This window comes from Colletes latitarsis, chromosome 2 (assembly GCF_051014445.1).
Source record: "Colletes latitarsis isolate SP2378_abdomen chromosome 2, iyColLati1, whole genome shotgun sequence".
NCBI classification, from domain to species: domain Eukaryota; kingdom Metazoa; phylum Arthropoda; class Insecta; order Hymenoptera; family Colletidae; genus Colletes; species Colletes latitarsis.
The window spans coordinates 22,672,493-22,687,602 of NC_135135.1; the positions used below are offsets into that span (position 1 = coordinate 22,672,493).

At 43.4% G+C, this 15,110-nt stretch overlaps 1 protein-coding gene across 4 annotated transcripts in view; it reads right to left on the reverse strand.

The window, feature by feature from the left end:
• Window positions 1–15,110, reverse strand: part of Pnt (ETS transcription factor pointed) — a 133,149-nt gene that overhangs the window by 115,306 nt on the left and 2,733 nt on the right. For 3 of the 4 annotated variants that reach the window (XM_076780079.1, XM_076780069.1, XM_076780071.1), the window contains exons 2-3: window positions 11,521–11,630; window positions 1,159–1,366 (exon numbers count right to left, since the gene is read on the reverse strand). In XM_076780079.1, coding sequence (XP_076636194.1) covers window positions 1,159–1,366; window positions 11,521–11,625 — 313 coding nt within the window. In that variant the 5' untranslated portion in view covers window positions 11,626–11,630. Of the gene's footprint in view, window positions 1–1,158; window positions 1,367–3,326; window positions 3,388–11,520; window positions 11,631–15,110 lie in introns of those variants that run through there. The other variant, XM_076780072.1, reaches the window with a different exon arrangement.

The window sequence follows — 15,110 nt, forward strand, 5'->3', positions numbered from 1 at the left end:
CTCGCGAAAATCCTTAACTCGAGTTCTGGTACATCGACTGTTTAAAATTGCACGTTATTCGTTTTACGAGATATTATTAACGTACGAGGTTTCTCGTCCGCGGCCAGTCACGCAACTCTGCGTTCATTTGATATAGTATGATAAGCCAAAGTAAACTACAGGGTACCAATAATAATGTGCATAGCGGTAAAAGTAATTTTTTCCAGACGAACGTTTCGGAGCTAAATAATGTAAAAAATTATACGCAAGGTATCGACGTTAAGAGAATAATTCGAGTGGGATCTATCGCGAAACAAACAGAGATTACGATTACGTGGTGCGATCGTGACGCGTTCGTGCCGCGTAACGAGCGCGCGTTAACAAGTAAAAACGCTCGACGAATACGGCAGCGAGACTGCGGGAAATTTAGTGTCCCCCGCCGGTAGTGAAACGCGCGGTGAATTAACGCGATCAACACAGGGAGGGCCTCGAAACCGAGACCCTCTCTCTCCACGGACAATAGGTATCTCGTAACGCGTTAAAACTACAATGGCCGCGTATGCGGTTAATTGAAACATTTGCCTCGGCGATTACTAGACTGGCCGGGTAAACACACGCGTGAGCGTGCAATTTTCTCACGCCAACGCTCGATACGTAGTCGCGTGACGAATCGCGTCGTCACCGTACGTCTCTGTGTCGCGACTCGATCGGTTCCGAGCCTTTCTCGCCAAAGAAGAACCGAGTTCCGATTTCCTTACGAAACTAGAGACCTTTCGAGCGTTTGTAACTGGAAATCACACCCTAAGATACTCGTTTGAAACTTTGGGAATAGACGCTGCCGGGGCTTCTAATGGTTTCGGAACAGTAATCCTTTCGTATTATTGGAATTTTTGTAAATTCTACGACTCTGTTTATATCTGAAACAAAAGGATGTTAGAAGCGAATCGACGCAAGTAACTTAAAACTCGACTACTCTCTTTACTGATAAAACTCTTGCGTCTGTGTTCGAGAGACGTCGTCATACTCCGACGCAAGAAGATATCCACGGCGTCGATCAAGGACTAACAAGCAAGAAGGACGTCGACGCATCGCGAATTTACGACGACGCGGTCGGTGGTGATTTCCAGTTAACCGTAAGCTCCAGAGTGGCCTCGGGGCAAAAGTCGAATAAAAACTCACCTAGAGAGCTCTCTGGATCGGACAGGTCGGAGAGAGATGGCACCTTCCGCATCGAGGTAAACCTGCCGGGGAGGGCTGGCACCAGGCCCTCTTCCTCGGCGTCAGAGGCCAGCTCTTGTTTCATCAACTTCGCCATAACCGTCAACATGCCGCCGCCGTCGCTAATGCTGCCGCCTCCCAGATAGCTGCCCACGCCTCTAGCATCGCGCTGAAAGAAAACCCAAGCACACTCTTTTAATCCGTCCCACTATAGTTTATTGCGTCGCTTCGATTTCGACCCTTCCCTGACCTCAGATATTTCTGCGAAAACGAAGTTCGCGCGAAACTGACTACCAACCGACTCAAGAAACGAATTAGACGTTTTAAAATAGATTCACCCCTCGGTTAAAGCATCTTTCCTTCGATAATTTAACGGGCTTGGTTGCTCGCTGTCTCGCTGGCAGCACTCGCGACGCAGATTGGCCTACTAATATTTCAGCGAGCGAGCCGCATATGCTAGCAATAGGTTTCCAGAGAGACATGTATACGACATTCCTTCAAACAATGGGACACAGTAGCCGCATGATCGGAAACCGGTAAACCGGAGGGCTGCGATAAAGATCGCAAGGATCAGAGCGAAAAGAGAAGGTCGCGATCGTACGAAGCTAGATCAAAGAGTCGCGGGGCTCTCGATGGAGGCATGAATGGACGGTGAACCTGTTGAAGTTGACGTGACGGAAGGGGGAAGAGTGGAAAAAGAGCAGCGGGAAGGGAGAAGGAGAATATGGCCACGAAGGCGACAAAAGGGGCAGAGAGGCGGGCAACGGAGAGCCTGGACCCACGAGGGAGAGAGAAACGGAATCGATGAATAAGAAACGGCCGACTCGAGAAAAGGATAGCCTCTGTCGCGATGGATGACCGAGGGGAAACTGATGGACAAAAAAGACGCCGAAGAAAGCGGTGCGACGAAGACCGAAACCGCAAACGCGATCGGGACGAAATCAAACTCGAAAGGAGAAAGACCGACGGAACAGTTTATTCCTCGATAATATTTTTTATTAAAGTTACTCTTGACCATGGTAAAGTTTGAGAAACCCTACGACTATCGTACATGTAAAAAGGAAAAGACCAAAATTACCAGTTATGCGATAGGGAATAAATTAAAAACCGACAGCGGCGAAAGGAGAAAGAGGAGAGAGCGTAGAAGGACGCATCGAGACGACGCAACGCGACAGCTACGACCGCTTGACCTTCGTGCGAGGGACTACAAGTTGAATGAAACGCTGCACAAGAGAGTGACGCAACGGTACGCAATGCAACGACAGCGCAGCGACGCGATGCAACATTCTAACCTCGCTCCGTACCTACGCTCTCCTCCCTCCTACTCGACCCTACTCGCCCAGCCCTGTCCTTTTACGCTACTCTCCTCTCTTTCTCGCTGCACTCTTTCCCCTCTAATTCATTCCACCCTCCCCCGCGTCCCGCCGGCGATCCAGTCCACCAGTCACCCTTCCCCCGTCAACCTAACCTAGCAGACGCTCGTGGATCATAGACGAGCAACTCGGTAGCGTCACCGAGGCTCAAAGCTTTACACGCACCGTAGGCGTATGAACTTGACGACCAGAAGGTGTATTTCAGTTGCTCGTCCTCTAACGGAATATCAACCCGTAGACAATACCCGGAATCCAAAGTAACACGGGGTAGCTGTAACACGTTACATAATTTAGAATTTGTCCCAACGATTTTATACGATTTTTATGATTCAAAATGTAGATACTCAACGAAATCTTCCAACGAACGAAATGTGTCTTCCACACTGGAACTATAATGGTGACTTTTCACTAATGACCTAAAAAAATTAATTCTCAAGTTAGACGAAGCCTACACAAGCAAGAAAACTTAAATAGGCCAACTTGCGTACAGTGTGTTACGGTTAATATAGTTCTTACTTCATTTGTTTACACGGCACAAAGTAGACGATCGTTGCTGTCGCACGCGTGCGACGGTTTCTCATAAATATCGGTGCGTCAGAGGACACGCGATAAAGAATGAGTTAAATATTGTAATACGTAAGCGACCGTTCCGAATAAATTATTCCTAATTAAATTTCCTCGTGATATAACAAATTGTCACGGGATTGACGCACGCCATGGACAACGTCAATTAAAAGTTTACAATACGAGCCTTACTGTCTCGATTTAAATTCGACGTCGTGGCTCTCGCATGAAACGTGGCTTCGCCGTCAGGACGTGTTTCCACCTTCCTGCTTGTACTCCGATCGGCTCCGATGGAAAATCAGAAGTACATATCTACACGCGGAGGCGGCATTGCCTTTTATGTTAAAGGGGATAATCACGGCGCTGCATCGAAAATTCCTTTCGCATCGTGTAAAAGTCTATGCGTTTAAAAATACATTTACAAAGTTCCGTTTTGAAATCTGAAAAAATAACGAAATTATAAATTATCACGCCCACAAAAATACACGTAAATTTACTCATAGATCCTAAAATTACTCAAACTCGATACGAGCCGTTTACTGCATTTTATCAATTTCTTTTGTTTTCATTTAATGGAGTTGCACGATTTGGCAAACAAGCAGAAGATCTAGAAGTTCAACGCAACTGTTCAGATTTAGAAAGGTTTGGGTTAGGAAGAGATGGACGACAAAGTAACGAGATAAGAAAGAAAGTTTGCCAAAATTTGGTGAGAGTTTTGGAGCACGACCGGGTGCAACGATCAGCCATGAATAGCTTTCTAGAACTATCGAGACTTATAAATAGCGAGAACGAGTCGCGTGGGGGTCGTTCAATCAACGAGATCGTCGACTTGTCATCCGCTCGTGATGTCACGAATGAACTATCCTTACGTATTTATCTGTGTATCGTTGGTAATCGCAATACTCGATCAAACCGGTAAATTAATCGTGCTCTACGCGATATCGATACACTTGCAGAAGACCTATTAATCCTTTGTGTGTTACTGACGTTTACAAGAGTTTGATTTGTCCCTAATCTCCGCGCGATAAACTCCCATACGAGTTAGATAAATATGCACATATTCACCTTCTTGTGGCTCGAGAAAACAAATTGGTAGCGAAACACGATTTGCAAAAGGATTAATTTAGAGTGGAGTGCAAAAGATTAGATCTTCGATCGTTCGTAAATTCAATACCTAATTGGAATTAGCGTCTACGGAAGCTTAAAATCGCGATGGGTAAAGCGAACAAGACGAACCTGAGATAACTGAGATTTTCCAAGGATGACGCGTACGAGCGTGTAACGGCGAAAAGAAAGGCGATTCTGCGTTAATGGGGGGCCCGATTAAATCATGGCTCGAACAACGAGCCTCTCTGTCTTCCACGATAATTATTTTCCCCTGCGTATTGGCGGTGTACGCATGCAACACGTGTATGCAGATAAGTTGGCGAATCGTAATTGCTGTCACGCGTTGCTTGCCGTCTTTCTCCCCGCCCGTCTATCTGTTTACCTATCTCTTCCTCTTTCATCATCGGCATTCGAACGATACCACGCCGCGGCGTTTCGTTCCACAACGTTTGACTACGTGATCGAACGTTCTTGGCCACTTGTCTCGAACGAAACTGCTCCGCGATCGAACCCCCAGGTATCATCGGAACGAGACCTCGCACGAACGTCTAGCATTCGATGCAAGGTATTTAACTTTTCCCCCACGTATTCGTGGTATTCTCTCGTCGATGAATCAGAAACTTAACATCTCTCGTTAGGATAGGTCTTAGAAATTTACTTAGTTGAATTGCTAAGGAAATTGAATCGAAACGAAGCATCGTTCTGACACTGACAATCATCGATGAGTATGCATCGTGCTCGAGGCTCGCGCCTAGATATAAATTAATCGTCGTACGAATTGCGAATGATGTAATCCGTAATAATTTCTCGGAAACTGCGCTCAGCTCAGTCGTTTCGTTCCTCGCATACCTTCCTCGCCGAAGGAGCTCAAAATAACTCGCCCTCTTTTGTCCTTACGGTTATGGAACGACGATGGAATGACGTGTATCGACGTATTTATTAAAGTTCCGTTAAAGTGGACTGGTTGAAATGTTTCTCGGAACCTAATAAACGTAAGTCGAACTTGCGCGACAGTACGATATTTACAAATTAGTATTACTCGAGAAGTAAAAAATAATTAAAATATTATCATCGACCGGTGGCTCGTTTGTCGATACGAACAGATCCAGCGTGAGTCATCGAGGAAACACGTGGAGCTTAAAACGTTAAGAAAATAAGACCGAAGGAAGATACAAAATCGATAACTACACTAACAGACAGTTTGTACGACTTTCTATACGATAAGAACTGATCTTTTATTTTTGGGGACGCTCAGAACCAGTAGTCGCTAACTAGAAGCTGCTAAAATATCTGTAATATTTGAAAGATTCTGGAACTCTATGACAGGACGTTTGCATTCTTATATTTGTACCGTAAATGGCCATTTCGAGCACTTCCTGTGAAGTGTCTATATGTATATTACTGGGTCACAAATATATAGAGCATAATTTTCCATTGTTTTTTTGTTTTTTAAACGAAACACAGAGAACTTCTAGACAATTGCTGGTCGCATGGACCGCGAGATTAAACGGACGATCGGGCGAGCGGGCGATTAAAGCCAAGAGAAAAGAATTCCTTACTAAACGCGAAGCGTTAAGCTTCCATCTTTATGCACAAAGTCTGTTTCTACGGACCAGGGAGGCAGCGCGACGACCCGGCTCTTATAAGAACCCGGCATTATGCTCGTTCAGAAACGGACTCGGTCGTTCACTGAATGAATGAGTAACAGAGGCACCGGTGGAAGGGGCAAAGCAAGAATCGTCGAAAGGGAAGAGCGAGCGAGACCGCGCTATTGGCTGACCGACCAAACGGATAAGGACGGATCGTTAAAAACGCCCTTGAAAGGAAGAAACGAAAAGAAGCTATTAGCACGTTTTCTCATGCCGGCCACAATCCGTTGCTATTTTTACTCCCGTTTGTTCCTGTTTTCTTCTCGTTCTGTTCCCCGCCTTTGATTACATATTCCGTGACTCGAAAAACGTTCCATCGCGAGAACTCTGTCTGCCAGTTGCCAACAATAGGCTACCGTTTCTCAAATTTCCGACGAAAGGTTGATTTCGACACCTTCTAACTTTGGATACACGTCCTATCGAGTCTGATCTCGGGTCACCGTCGAGAGGCAGATCTGTGGAAAAAATGTATCCGATGAAGATCTTGACTAGCAAACAATGGATCAACGTTATTAACGAAAAATTAAAGCGGAGCCAACGTAGGCGAACAAAATTTTTTTCTTGCTGGGTCGATTCCCTGTATTTTTTTACGCGTTTAAGTCGCAGAGAATTACCGTAAAAATCGTGTAAATATTATAAAGATATTTCCGTCGAGTCGGTGTACGGGATTAAAAGCCGCGGCGGAGAGCCACCCGAAATAAGCGATTGCCGGAGGAATCCTGAACGAGTTCAACGAGAGCAATACAGGCAGGATTGTTTCGAGTAGCGGCGGCAAAAATAGATTTTCAACGGCGTTCCCAGTAATGGTCCTTTCAGACATGTAAATCTATTCGAACCACGCAGCAGCCGCGAGGAGCACGAACCTCCCAGAATATTTTTTCGAGATCGAACACGACTCGCGAAGCCTTCCCTTCTACCAATCTAATTCCATCGATTATTAAGCGACGGTAAACGATATTTCAAAACGACTCGACGACGATGATATTTCGGACAGTGAACCGTTTCGGAGCAATCGCATGAAATATTCCGCGTTTCTTGACGATATCGACAACCGTCAACCACGACGTGTAAAGTGGAAAATTAATGGCCCCGACGTTTTCTAATTAATACTTAACCATGCAGACCGTCGATAAATTGCCAGATAAGTTACAGATTATGACACTGCATTATCAAATCCAATGATAGTTATACAAAAATCATTATCAAGTCGTACAGAGGATTTGATCGAATCTAAACGAAGCTTTTAATTTCTAACATTGTTAAAATGAATTCTTGAAACTCCTAATATCTAAAGGTTTTATTCTGCATTTAGTAGGATACGAGATGTGCTGTATTATGAGCTACTTAAATCAGGTGAAACGGTCACGGCGAATCGTTGTCAATGCCATCTGATAAATTTGAGCGATGAATTGAAACGAAAGAGATATTGGTCAAGGAAATTGTCTGGTCGTATTGTTGCACGACAACGTTAGTCTACGCGTTCCACAGACGACGAAGAACGTCATCTTCAGCTAGGCCTAGGAACTTCTTCCACGCAATATGTATTCTCCATACTTATCTTCGTCTAATTACCAACTGTCCAGCTTGTCATAACATTACTTGGTGTATAAATGAATGTAAAATTTGGGCAAAAGCTAATTTTAGACCCTGATTTTAAGTCCCTTTCCTAGGTCGTTTCCTTGAATCTAAAACTAAGGTTACATTTTTGTCAATAACAAACTTTAATTAGAGAAAGGTAGAACATCGAGACGAGTTGAAAGAAAAGAAAAACAGCTATCGCAACGCATTGACCATGAGACGCAATTCTGATGAATAATACCATGAATGAACGTAATGTATCAATGTTTTCTTAGATCGAATGTCGCCTGGTACAAGCACACGTATACGAAGAAAGTACACTGATAAGATAAGCACCAACGAGGCGTCGTCGAACGCAGCAATTTTCGATCTCGTGGTCGTGCTCAATGAGTCGATTAAGCATGTCGCGTTTATCGATCCCAAATTGTTTTTCTCCTATCGATTTCGATAGCACCGAATAAAGGAGTCGAACATCGAAAGTTCGTTAGCTTTCGTATAAAATATTTTAGACACTAGACTAGAGACTAGACTATCAATATAAATTGCATCGATTAATTCCGCGATATCCTGTATTGGGTTTAGGAACGAATCTCTATTGTCTGATAACGATCGTTAATGAAACAGCTCGTTAGGCGATAGAAGTTTCCTTTACGTGTTAATGTTTTATCTGGCTACGAGCAAAAGTAGAATGAAATTCGTGTTCGCGAACGGTCTCTCAGGAAACGCGACGAAACCTCTATGAATACTTAACGTTGCCACCATTCATCGTTCGCCATCTATTTATACGTCGATCGTACTTGTCTCCGATGAATGGCAGAAGACACGGACGATTAAAAATCTTTTCCGCTAAATTGGCTTCCTCTCGCAAATATAAACGCCATGTTGGATTTATTACCCCCATGATAAAACGGTTAAAGGTTACCAGCGTGTGCATCGTATATTTAGAACCTTATGAACCGTGGTTCTTCGAGATCAATGATATCGGGTCATCCTGCAAGCAACTCTAATTTAAACCAAATCAAACTGTTTACGAAGCTCGATTCCATACGTTGCATCCTACTGACTGATATACATAGGCTATTTTCTAATTAAAATCACTGAATACGATATTTGTTTATAATTTTGAAGATTCGTGACTGATGGGACGAACCAAGAAATCCACTAGCGCTGAAGAATCTGCGGGATGGCCAGAAAGGATGCGCCCCGGCTCAAAGGAGAGATATCGTTTTTCGGTGAGTTCCGCAAAGGACTTCCGGTAGAGAAACGGCCTTCCAAGTGGCCAGTTCCTGCGCGCGACAAACAACAGCTGTCCTGCTTTCTTCTTATTAATATTCATCGACAGATGGCCGCGAGAAAAAGAGGCTGCTCTTTGTAAAATTCGACGACGCGAAGATTACGCGGTGCTGGGCTACTCGCTTGCGTGAACGCGCGCGCAGGAAGTGTACGGATAAAGACTACCTGGATAATGTTAGGTCACGCGCGTAAAATACTAACCGGTGCTCTGTGAAGTTTCATTAACCGCGAATTTTCAAACCGCCGCGAATTAGTTTCAATTTCACCGGAACGAGGGACGCGACTACTCGATATTAACGATTCACGGGCAAAAGTGTCCCGGTGTTTTTAGGCAGAGACTCGAGAGGCACGCTAGCGGTCTGGAAAACCACTCGTTACGATCGACCTGTCGACTATTGTTAGGGGAAAACAAGCGTAATAGTAATCAGTATGCGGCGGGAAGCTAGGAAAGGAAACGGATGCACCACGCCCAAATCGTTTAATTCTGATTCCACGGCGAACGAACACAACGATTTCAATTCCTAATTATCCCAGACGTGCCTCTGTCATCGATCAGAAACCATTTCGTTACGATAGCTTCCTCTTTCTCACCAGTGCTTCGCAATCGTTGAAAATTAATGCTAATGTCGATATTACATTGTATAACTAATACAATTACCTAACTTGAGAATTAATCTTACTTCTATAGTGACAAAGTCCTGTTCCTTAAAGCGTTGTTACAAATTGATAGACACTTTGTTGAATTAAAATTGAATTAATGCTAGAAAACTGTTATTTTGAGAAAGGACGAACCCTATCAAATTGTTTGGCCTGTCGTTTAAAAAAAAAAAAGAAAAACTGAAGATTGCACGGCAATGTGTATAAATATCTTTCTGTGGCGTCGATGTCCCTTAGTATCGTAGGTGTTCCGATATCCGGAGGCCGTGTTTAAGACGCACGTGCGTCGCGCGGCACCCGTTAGATTATACAATGATGGTATACTCCGTCAACCCTCTCGCATTAATGAAAAGAAGCAAAGGCAGAGGTCGACGTCGATGCACCGGGTGCGAGAGAACGCGTGACGTAGATGAGGCAACGGTGCATGGGACTAGAACGAGAGGCGCATGCAGAAGGTCTGGCCTCTGCACGACGCGAGAAGGGATGCTATTTCTGGCGACTTAGATTTCTCCTTTCTCCTCCCCCGAACGGCTGCCGTGCACGCGTGCGTTTCTTCCCTGCATCCCGTTTCTTTGACCAACTCGCTCTCGCTCGACTGTCCGTTTCTTCGGTGTCCCTTTCGCTTTCGGATATCGCGGCTCTTCCCTTTTAACACGTTCACCGTCAGATCCACGAAATTTTCTATGAATCAGACATATACGTTCAACATTCTGTTCCTAAACGATTGAAAATAGAGCAACAAAACAAGCGCACAAAATTTATAAGCTGCTCCTAGGGTATGTGAAACATGTTATAAATAATTTGGCTCGATTTCGGTTGTTTCTACGTTCCCTTCTATCGCACTACAACATTGAAAACATCAATTCCATAGTGTTTGAACAATGTTGAGGGTTAATAAGAGGCGGTAGAGTACAACCTTGTAACTCGCATTATTAAATGCACCAATCTGCTATAAATTATAGTTCGTTGTCTACTATTACAATAATATTTTACTTTGAAAGAGCAGACCGGACGATAAACAGAGATCGCGATAGAAGCGTCAGACGATGTCCAGGCGAGGTCAGAAGAGGGGTCGAGGGGAGACGGTGAACGAGCGTGCTGGCTCTACGTTCATTCATGAAACGAAGGCGGAGAGTAGCGAGGAGAACGAATTGTTACTGGCACTCGTACAATCGCAGCCGCTGCCAACGCGGCTGCCAACGTCAACTATCGCTGCGAAAATAGAGTACGATTGGCCTATTTCGACCGGCTCTTCTCTTGCTAACGAATCGCGCGCGTCTCGTGCACGCTGACGCTCTCCAACCGCGCGTCAGGGTTAATTAACGTTTCCTAAAACGACGCGCTAACGATTGGCCTGCTTTCGACGATCCTCCCGAAAGCGAAAACGGAATCGAGCAAACGCGGTCGCGGAACGATCGTGCGAAAATAATGTGGTCGCTAGTTGCGACCGGTCCAACTGTTACAAAGTAACGCTTCGAGTGTCACAATATAAATAGCCTCATAAATTATCTTAGTCCGCAAGATCGGTTACTACCGAGTAAGATTCCAATCCGAGAAACCGTTTAACTCGGACGCAATTCGATACGGGACACGATATCGTGTGCCCCGCTCCTGTTTAAACTTTTCAAGGTGACCTTCGTTCCTCCTCGCATGTCGTAATCGAACGTTGTGCGAAAATACAAACGCCTCAAAACGAAAACACAACATCCAGTTCTCCGTACCTTGCGCCGTTCTAGATTAGCCTGCGACACCTGCAATGTTTCCGCGACCTCTGCTTTCGATTCCCAGCGTCCGAGCGAAAACGTCAGACCGAAAACAAAACGACAAAAGAAACGGACTGTCGATGACAACTACGCCAACGGGCGTAGCCGACGCGAGGCGGCGTTGTCAAAGACGGCCACGAAAATAACAGCGCCAGAACACCAGGCTAGAAAACTTTCGGTTCGAACGGACACGTTTCGAAATTGCCCGCCCCGCTTTAAAATTAGACCCGGTGTAATTACGTGTCACCTGTGTGATCGTACGGTTAAATATAACCCGACGACGCTCGAGCCTTCCTTCCGGCCGCCTCGCAACTACGATCGAGAGGAGCACTCACTGACCTTGATGGATCTGTGATCGATGGGATAGCCCTTCCTGGTCCCGGGACTCTCCTCGTAGAAGTCCTGTTCCTCATCCCCGTAGTCGTACAGGGATTCCATATCCATTTTGGCTGCAACAGGAACGAAGTTTCAGCAACGAGACACTATGAACGGTTTTTTTTCTAAGGCTAACGCATCGACTGCCGCATCATTCGTTTATTAACAACACTAATATTGTCTCTCTCAAAGGTATCATTGTAAATAAAAACTGAGACGAATACTTCTGAAAGGAACGCTAGATGCAAATGAGTCTGTCTCTATTGCCTTGAATAAATAGAAAAGTTTTTCTTTAACTCTTTATGAAAGTTGAATTTGACCAGTGTACGAAAGCTGAACTTTTCTTATAAAATTGTTTTGGCAATCGATGCGTTGAAGATGAAATCGCGGGCCAATTAGTCCCTCTACAAACTCGCTGCTGGTACTCGCTCGGTTCTTAAATAAATTCGTTCGTCCCTGAGAGATTATTGCGGCGTTCGGAGGCATTTTGTTTGATTCGCGCGTGTAAATTCGTTATTTAGGCGGTGGTCCGCACGTGAAAAGCATAACTTTTCGTTTGGACGCTTAATGGCGGTCGGGAGGCGCTTTAAAAACAGACGTTCAACGAACCGCGCGCGCACGTTTCTGAACCGGGTCTGGAGATGCTAAATCACCACCGTTCCCTTTTTATTCGCAACCTGTACACTAAATTCTCTTTCACATGACGTACCTACTCTGACAACCGAATTTTACCTTTTTCCCCACCCCCCTTATGCTCTAAAACGCGTGAAACATCGCCGACTCTAAACTCGCAGAAACGGATGCCAAAGACTTCATATTTCAAGAAATTTTAAAAAGTCATTGCTATTTTCGAGGTTTTTAGATCTACAGAGCGCCCTAGAGTCGCCTTCCATAAGGGAAAATGGTAAAATTGTAATAATTTTAGCTATAGGGGATCCTTTCCAAGATATTAACATTAGAAAGACAAAAGAGATAGACGTAAAATTGAAATGATAACTGTTTCTTAAAAATTAATCAACATAAAAATGCAGTTATTGGTAAATTCAATTTGTAACGTTAAAAGTTTAGCGCAAAATTAAAATCATAACTATGTCATAGAAACATTATAAGATGTTCCATGAAACTTTGAAAACAGAAAGTCTTTCATTATTAAAGCTTCCGTTATCTTCTGCTATCTATTACTTGTGTAATAAAGACTGTCTCGATAAAGATATCTAGAAAGTACCTTAATTGAGTAATATTTACATTTGCACCTACTCATTCCAGGTATGGATAGAATTTGTAATATGCTATAAATATTCAAATCAAGATATTTTATAGTTAGGACTAATGTCAAGAATGTTATAATTGTGATAAAAATAGAGCTTTGGAAGAAACTTATCGTCTCAATACTCATAGTAATACAAAGTTAAATATCTGTATTCGAGAACTGCACAATTTTGCGAAACATGTCGGTGCAATTTTTAGAAGGTGCAAGTGTAAGGGGATGCGAGCTGCAGGCACCATAGCGTACGTAGGAGGTTTTCGAACCCTGGTTTCTACAAAGATCAGGTTACTCCGGCTGGAAGCCCAAACGACAGATGGTAGGTGGAAAAGTGCTCGAGCACCGCCATCGACTCTCACGGCTCTTTAGACGTGGGCAAAATCTGCCTCGGTACAAAGCGTTTCAAAATTCTGGTTTTTAACCCTCTCGTCCGTACAAGGTGTCTGTATCTTCTCGATGAGAATGTAACGAGAAAACACCTTCTATCCGAAGCATTCAAAAGCTTTTACAAGCAACAAAAGAACTAGAAAATAAAAATCGTTCTACCTTAAGGTACGCAAACATTTAAAAAATTTATATAACGATTAAAAGTGGCAGCCTAGTACTTAAGATAAGTAGATATTAATTAATACTAAAAAGATTAATCTTGTTTGTTTTTCTATTCAGAATGTCTAAAGGGTGATATAACGTTTATCAAATGCAAAGAGTATTATCGATAAGTACCGAAGACTCGAGACAATAATCTAAAATAATCTCAAGGTTCCAAAGTGAAATAATCAGACCACACGAAAGTGCGATCACAGTTCCGCTCCCCATGGAGTTGTTTTTGACAAAGGCATTAACCATGCCCGTAGCTTTCGCTACACGATCGAGTAGATAACAATCCTTATCGTCGAGCAGATGGCTATCGATCCAACGTGATGAAAGATATGCGTATGATTCGCTTATCTGACATATTTTCTGAAAGACCCTATCACAAACGTTCCTCGAAATAACTAATGTATATACGTCGTGGGAGATCATATTTTAGAAGACAGAAGATCCTTGAATTTACTTACTTATATTCTCATCCCAAGATCTGATCAGATTCTGAACAAAATCGGTCCATGGGTGATGACGATTACCACTTGCAATGTTTTCTATTCGTTACTTGTAAAGGGAATGTAAATTTGATGTAAAAAAAAGTTGAATAATCTATTCTCTATCTTTTCCAACAGAGACAAAATTAAATGAGATCTTACCTCTTCCTACGTATTTTCATGGATTAATAACTCGGATACAGGGTCACAAATGTAATTTCGTCGTTCTTTATTCTTGTCTTACTTTGGCATGTGGAATAGTCCCTGAAAATTTCGAACACTTGTAGCTGAACAATCTTTATATTGTTTAAATATTATAGTAATTTGCGAGTTCTCGCAGCGACCCAAGACCTAAACGACTGCTGGCAGTTCGATGGATACTTTTCATGCATGTTCCCGTTGTATCTGAAAATCTGTAGGTGTTGTCGGAAGGGATCGGCTTTTAAAGTGTCCGGCCGACTTCCGCGCAAATACGAGGATGCCATTTCCACTCGGGTGCATCTACCTGCGTTCCCGAGCAACGAAAGCGAAAGAAAAAGATCGTTCGATACGGAGGGTAAAGTCGTAACGCTCCTGGTTTGTTTCACTTCGCGAGTTCCTGACTGGCATACCGAGGACACGGTGCGCCAGACGTTTAACATTAAACGAGTTAGTGTTACCTCAAAATACTTAACAGTTTCTAACTATACACCGAAACAAAGGGAAAGAAAGACAAAAAGAAAAGGCAATGCTGATAGCATGCTGATATCCTTCCAAGAAATGAATAATCTCGCCTAGACCTAACCTGACAAATCTTGATTACTCTCGGGCACGATTCTTATCTAGATACAAATTTCGAATAACAAATAAAAGACAAGCAACCGTATATCCGTTACTCGTCGAACTATTTCGCAACGAAGAAATAAAAGTTTTTTATAAATTTTACCTAAACTTTCGTTTTCTAGATAGCCAACTTTGAAAATATACATATTTGATTCGTAACACCGAATACATCGTAATAGAATTAAGACAAGAAGCCATTGTTTCAAAAAGCAACATGGCGGACATTACCTTGAATTTTTCCATGATGGCGATAACGTACTGCCCGGCTATGCAACTACCATGGGTTTTCGTTTCGTTTTTCTGGGACACCGTCTACGAACTGGCCTGTCCTTCAAGGAGTTCAAGTGTCTATTGTTTCAAGTCCGCCGAGAAAGCAATATAATATCTTT